The 6,800-nt window shown below is 39.2% G+C and overlaps 3 protein-coding genes across 5 annotated transcripts in view; 2 read left to right on the forward strand and 1 right to left on the reverse strand.

The window, feature by feature from the left end:
- Positions 1 to 4,253, reverse strand: part of ext1c (exostoses (multiple) 1c) — a 92,044-nt gene extending 87,791 nt beyond the window's left edge. The window contains exons 1-3 of the mRNA XM_083982237.1: positions 4,183 to 4,253; positions 2,229 to 2,334; positions 197 to 282 (exon numbers count right to left, since the gene is read on the reverse strand). The gene's annotated coding sequence lies outside the window, so the exon portion shown is untranslated. The remainder of the gene's footprint in view (positions 1 to 196; positions 283 to 2,228; positions 2,335 to 4,182) is intronic.
- On the forward strand, positions 215 to 1,967 carry LOC310993182 (putative thiopurine S-methyltransferase; the record flags this gene model as incomplete). The annotated part of the gene is made up of 8 exons (XM_083981497.1): positions 215 to 327; positions 544 to 636; positions 725 to 857; positions 1,007 to 1,059; positions 1,137 to 1,211; positions 1,331 to 1,416; positions 1,597 to 1,641; positions 1,810 to 1,967. The coding sequence occupies exons 1-8, from the start codon at positions 230 to 232 to the stop codon at positions 1,965 to 1,967; spliced, it is 741 nt and encodes a 246-aa protein (XP_083837623.1). The 5' UTR covers positions 215 to 229.
- LOC310993769 (putative thiopurine S-methyltransferase) lies at positions 3,281 to 6,161 on the forward strand. 3 transcript variants are annotated; one of them, XR_014595762.1, is made up of 10 exons: positions 3,361 to 3,549; positions 4,249 to 4,374; positions 4,623 to 4,715; positions 4,809 to 4,941; positions 5,092 to 5,144; positions 5,227 to 5,301; positions 5,413 to 5,498; positions 5,600 to 5,644; positions 5,815 to 5,995; positions 6,116 to 6,161. XR_014595762.1 is itself a non-coding variant. In XM_083982239.1 (9 exons), the coding sequence occupies exons 2-9, from the start codon at positions 4,277 to 4,279 to the stop codon at positions 5,931 to 5,933; spliced, it is 702 nt and encodes a 233-aa protein (XP_083838365.1). In that variant the 5' UTR covers positions 3,281 to 3,463; positions 4,249 to 4,276; the 3' UTR covers positions 5,934 to 6,161. The 3 variants fall into 3 exon arrangements, 2 of the variants coding, with proteins under 2 accessions (XP_083838365.1, XP_083838364.1); XM_083982239.1 differs by having other exon boundaries at positions 3,281 to 3,463; positions 5,815 to 6,161; XM_083982238.1 differs by having other exon boundaries at positions 5,815 to 6,161.
- Positions 6,162 to 6,800: the final 639 nt, after the last annotated feature.

Raw genomic sequence — 6,800 nt, forward strand, 5'->3', positions numbered from 1 at the left:
CAACAACATATGGCTACTTGTCAATCCAGTGGGTTTCGTTGCCCCCCTCATTTCACACATGTATTCACGGTGCAGCTGTTGCACATGTGTTTGTGTACAGGATTGTGTTAAAGTGTGTATCATGTGTTCTCACCCCTCTGCTCCAGACACACAAATGCTATTCTCTCCATTCAGTTTTTTTTTTGTTTTCCCCCACCTGTAGTTGTTGAGTCAGGCAAACATAAGCAGCATGCTGGCACCGCAGGCCGATCGTGTCGTGGCACTCGGAGAATGTGAGGAACGCTGGCAGGAAGACAGAATTGGTTTCCATCAGCCTCAAGTACACAAGTAAAAAAACAAAACAAAAAAAACACGTTTTCCACACACTCAGGGAGAACAGAAAGCCATCCTTGGAAAATGTCAGAAAAGCTACACAAACAAAGCATGTAATTAAAGGCAAATAAGGAATATTATTCAGTTGCTGCACCCTCTCTGATTGCATGTGGGATAGTTAATACATTTCAATATTGGTAATTGTGGTTTGGGGTTTTCTATTTTCAACAGGATGCTGGAGAACAATATTGATAAAGTTCTCGCTGGTCGGACAGGAGTTCGCTTCTTCTTCCCTCTCTGTGGGAAAGCAGTAGATATGAAATGGTATCAATCAGCCTATTATATTCAATATTGATATTCACTGATGGAAATAACCATTTAACTTAGTGCCCCTGTCCTGTCTGAATACCAGGCTAGCAGACAAGGGCCACTCAGTGGTCGGGGTGGAGATATCTGAAAAGGCTATAAGACAGTTCTTTGAGGAGAACAACTTGACCTACAGTGAGGAGCCTGTCCCTGCCATAACCGGAGCAAAGGTTTACAAGGTAGATGAACTACATTGAATGGGATCATCATGCTTTTCTAACTTATATTTTGCATGAATGTCATAGTTATAACATTTACCAATGAGAAAAAGACAGAGCGGCCAATCAAGAAAAAGAGGTTCTTCACCCACGTTGTCTTTGTTCCACAGAACTCAGAGAAAAATATCTCCTTATATCAATGTGACCTGTACAACTTCTCCAGGTAGGTAACCAGTGTGTGCACCTATGTCCTTTTGAAAAGGTGTGTGTACTTACAATTACTTTTTCTCAATTTCACAGTTCCATCGACGGTCAGTTCAGGGCAATTTGGGACAGCCAATCTCTGGTGGCCATCAACCCAAGAGACAGAGAAAAGTAAGATGAGACTGAACTACTGAGGTTTTAAACACTCAACAGAGATTACCATACTACATTTAACTCTTTAGATTTATAATTTGACTAATGGTAATCTATTCTCTCTTACAATTCCACAGGTATGCAACTTTCATCATTTCCCTCTTGACCAAAGACTGCAGATACCTTTTGGTCACATGGCTTTACAATCCTGAATTATTTAAAGGTACCGTACTGTCTATATTGTGTGTAAACCATGCAGAGAGTCAAATACTCATCTGGTCTGGAAATATTCCATTTATTACACATACAGTACATTTATTTTTTACATTAAGAAGTTTGTGTGTTTGTACAAGTCTGGTCGAAGATAAGACTAGATATTTGTGATGTGACTGTTAATTTTTAGATGATCCTTTTTTTGTGCCTGAGGAGCAAGTGCACAGCCTGTTTGGTAAGTGTTGATAAGCAGTCAAGGTTGTTTCTGTACCTAATCATTAATCTAAGGCCTATAAAATTAACAAAACATGAAGAGCAGAGGTGATAATTGGAAAAGTGACTTTCCTTTTGCTACCACTGGAAGTAGAAATTATTTTGTGCTTTTTAATGGTGCCTTCCTCAGGGAACAGCTGTGATATTGAGCTGCTGCACTCGGTGGATGCCTTGACAGACAAAGAGCGAGGCTGGGGGCTGGACTCTCTGACTAGTAATGTACACCTCATCACTCTAAAAAAGGCAGCAAAAAACTATGTTGTACTTTTAAAGAGCATAGAAAGCTGATCTTTTTTGCAAACACAGGTCCTCATTTTTTATGCTCACACATCTTTTTGATGAACTTCTGTTTTGGGGGGGTAAATTAACATGCAGAGAGCAAAAATATCAAGAGAATTTCTACTCACTTTTCACAAAATAAGAAATGTAACAAGACCATTTTGAATGCCAAAATAAAACAAGTTTTGAAACAGGATTTCTGCATCTTAATTGAAAGAAAGTGGATATCAGACAACTGCTGTGTACTGACTCGTAGGATTTAAGACCAACCTGCAAATATTCACCTTTGCGGTCTTCTCATGTTGCCTGGGATCGGTTCACTGAGTCCATAGAGGGCGCCAAAGCATGAGAAGGGCCTGAGTTCTTCTAATCTGATCTGAATACAAACATTTATGTAGAAACAAGGAGACCACTTCACACTGCTGATGTTAAATGCAAGTGTCATTATGTAATAGGTAAGTAGGTTTGATCTGGGTCAGGAACTATTCTAGGCCTCCTGAAGGAGCAGTGGCAATGGCTGAAAAAATATGAGTTTTTAGGAGGTTAACACCTTTATGACCCAATCCAAAATAAGCCTCATCTTTCATGAGAGGGGTTAATTGCTCCTTAACACCTTAATGGTGTTTCTGCATCAACTCATATTATTTTGAATGCCAGCCATAGGAGATGAGTGTTTAACAAATGCATCAGAATGTTGTTTTCTGCACATGTTATTGAAAACATATTACGATACTTAATAATGATAAAAATGTTTGCATTTAACAGATCCTCTGATATATGAAAAGGTTAATTATGGCTGTGGGACAAATCTTACTTCCTGTCAGATTATTTCAAATATCGAGATCAAGTAAAACTAAACTGAGGTTCAGGATGCAAGAAGGTCGGCAAATTTATTAATAAGGAAAAACACTGAAATATCACATTGATATAAATATTCAGACCTTTTACCGGGGACTTCCTTAGTTGAAGCACATTTGGTAGCATTGGTAAAGAGGTTATAACCCAAGATCATTAAGAAGGATGTAGCTATGTGGTGTTGTTGAGCTGTATTGTGAGATTTATTTTTTTGTTATTTGGTCTGCCTTGACGATAATCATAAAAGGAGCAGGTAAAATAATAGGAGCATGTTTCAATATATTTAAACGGCTCTGCCATCATACCTTTATAACAATTTTCAATGTAGAATTTATTTCAGGAGAGAGTTGTACTAGAGTTGTCGCATTTCCCATATTCTCCATGAACCCTGAATGCAGCAGTAGGCTCCTCCCAAACCGGAAGTAAAACAATTGTAGTCGCAAAGTTTTTTATCCCCGTGTTTAGTGTATCAGGCACGGCTCTCCTATATACTCTGCTTTTATCGCTACAACTGTAAAACCTAAGGACTGCCTGATAGACTTTGCTGAGGGCAAAAAGACAGTGAGAACTTTGATTGAAACGGACGAGGTTGTGTGAAGCCGCTGCCGGTGTGTTGCTGAACAAATATAATCCCTCTTCAGTAAGGAAAGGTACGATTTTAATTAGACCTGACAAACATGCGAGCTTCAGTTTTTCAGTTGGAGATACTGTGTTTGGTTTTGTTCCAGGCTGCTCGGTAAGCACAGATCTGACTTGGACATTGTAAACAAATATGAATATGATTGCTTCTTCTAACATTTAATGCTTACTATTGTCCTATCTATTCTTTTCCCCCCACCCTTAAAGCAGTAGCCTAACACCTACTTTATTTACATTTTTTTTTTTTTAAAAGACGTGATGTTATGCAAGGTGTGGGGTTTGGCTCCTCCCTGACCTCAGAGTTTTGTAACTCACGTGATGCTATCAGTTAAAGACAATAGATTAGTTTTTTTTATTACCGTATTCTTTGTTTGAGTCAGAAGCTCAGACTACACAGTTTTGCAATGTGTTTACACATTTGGATACTCTGTAGAAATGTACATGACCTTTAACCTCAGTTCTGTGTGTTCTGGCTTCTTCTTACAGCCCTTTTGTAATTATCAACCCATAGAGTCTGCACACCCGGGTCAATGACAATCATGTTTTGTAACCCTACAAGCTTGTTAACTCCTCACCAAAGGCTTGTTTAATGCTCTGGTGCAACAACATATGGCTACTTGTCAATCCAGCGGGTTTCGTTGCCCCCCTCATTTCACACAAGTATTCACGGTGCAGCTGTTGTACATGTGTTTGCATGCAGGATTGTGTGAAAGTGTATGTGTTCTCTCACCCCTCTGCTCCAGACACACAAATACTATTCTCTTCATTCAGCTCTTTTGTTTTCCCCCACCTGTAGTTGTTGGAGTCAGGCAAACATAAGCAGCATGCTGGCACCGCAGGCTGATCGGGTCATGGCACTCGGAGAATGGGAGGAACGCTGGCAGGAAGACAGAATTGGTTTCCATCAGCCTCAAGTACACAAGTAAAAAAACAAAACAAAAAAACACCTTCTTCCACACACTCAGGGAGAACAGAAAGCCATCCTTGGAAAATGTCAGAAAAGCTGCACAAACAAATCACGTATTTACAAGGCAAATAAGGAATATCATTCAGTTGCTGCACCCTCTCTGATTGCATAGTGGAGAGTTAATACATTTAAACAGCTTATTGATGTAACTCTGTCTGGCTATTTGCTGTTAATTGTGGTTTGGTGTTTTCTATTTTCAACAGGATGCTGGAGAACAATATTGATAAAGTTCTCGCTGGTCGGACAGGAGTTCGCTTCTTCTTCCCTCTCTGTGGGAAAGCAGTAGATATGAAATGGTATCAATCAGCCTATTATATTCAATATTTATACTCACTGATGGAAACAACCATTTAACTTCGTGTCCCTGTCCTGTGCTGTGTGAACACCAGGCTAGCAGACAAGGGCCACTCAGTGGTCGGGGTGGAGATATCTGAAATGGCTATAAGACAGTTCTTTGAAGAGAACAACTTGACCTACAGTGAGGAGCCTGTCCCTGCCATACCCGGAGCAAAGGTTTACAAGGTAGATGAACTGTGTTGAATGGGATCATCATGCTTTCCTATACTTATACTTTGCATGAATCAATGTCATAGTTATAACATTTACCTATGAGAAAAAGACAGGGCTGCCAGTGAGAAAATGTTATTCACCCACATTGTCTTTGTTCCACAGAGCTCAGAGAAAAATATCTCCTTATATCAGTGTGACCTGTACAACTTCTCCAGGTAGGTAACCGTTGTGTGCACCTATGTCCTTTTGAAAAGGTGTGTGTCTCATACTTATAATTACTTTTTCTCAATTTCACAGTTCCATCGATGGTCAGTTCGGGGCAATTTGGGACAGAGGATCTCTGGTGGCCATCAACCCAAGAGACAGAGAAAAGTAAGATGATGCTGAACTCTTTCAAGCTGAAATTAAATTACAACTACATTTAACTCTCTAGATTTATAATTTTACCTATATGGTAATTTATTTTCTCTTATAATTCCACAGGTATGCAACTCTCATCATTTCCCTCATGGCCAAAGACTGCAGATACCTTTTGGACACATTGCTGTACAATCCTGAATTATATAAAGGTAGGCTAACTGTCTAAATTGTGTGTAAACCATGCAGAGAGTCAATACAGTATCTGATCTTCTACCAAATGGAAATATCCTGTGACTGTTCTTATTCTTAGGTCCTCCTTTTTTTGTGCCCAACGAGCAAGTGCAGAGCCTGTTTGGTAAGTGTTGTTAAGAGCAGTTAAGGCTGAGTGTTTCACGTACCTAATCTGGAATCTAAGGCCTATAAATTAACAAAACATGAAAAGCAGAGGTGATCCTTAGAAAGGTGGGCACTTGTTTTGCAAACAGTGGACTTTGTGCTTTTTAATGGTGCATTTCCTTTCCTCAGGGAACAGCTGTGATATCGAGCTGCTGCACTCGGTGGATTCCTTGACAGACAGACAACGAGGCTGGGGGCTGGACTACCTGACTGAAAATGTACACCTCATCACTCTAAAAAGCAGCTAAAACTAGCATGTACTTTTAAAGAGCATAGAAAAGCTGATCTTTGTTGTTTTCTTGCAAACACAAGTCCTAGGAAATTTCTTTATGCTTGCACATCTTTTTGATGAAGTTCTGTTTTTGGAGGAATTATGGTGCAGACACATAAAATATGAAGATAATCTGTTCTTACTTTAATAAAGTAAAGTAACAGATTATTTTGAATGCAAAAATAAAACATGTTTTGTAACAAGATTTCTGTGTCTTACTTGAGAGAAGGTAGATATCAGACAGTTGTTGTGTATTACTGACAATACAAACCACTGCAAACAGGCACATTTTATAACTTGTTCTTACAAACTAAGAAAATTGAAAACATAACACAGCTGTCATATCAAAACAAAGACATTTTTTATCAAAAAAAAAAAAGAAGAAGAACAAGCAAGCACAGTGATGCCTTCATGAAAAGTCAGTTTTTCATTCCAAGTCTGACTTGGCTTCAGGGGATAGTTGGCACTTATTGTACTAAATCAATTTCTTTGCACTAAAAAGAGATTAACATTGTGTATAAATCTTCATTCCTTTCTCCTACATTAAAGCAGAAGTAAGTGATATATTTGTGTTAATATAAGTCTTAAATAGTTATATCTTCCGACAGCAATCACTTACATAGAGTGTTTGGTCTGAAACACAGGTCTCTCAGTCCCTCTGCTCTGCTCTGAGTCGAGGAGAAAACATTTATCGTATCCTACAGTTTTTATCCAATGAGGAGAGAGAACGGCATGCAGGGCTGTGTGTGCAGCCAAGGGACGCTGTGAATGTGGCGACGTAGGGACGAGGACTGTTATGGTGCGTTCAAGGAAACTAGTTTTTTTCCGACCTGTGAAGTCGTAC

This window comes from Trachurus trachurus, assembly GCF_905171665.1.
Source record: "Trachurus trachurus genome assembly, chromosome: 11".
Classification (NCBI taxonomy): domain Eukaryota; kingdom Metazoa; phylum Chordata; class Actinopteri; order Carangiformes; family Carangidae; genus Trachurus; species Trachurus trachurus.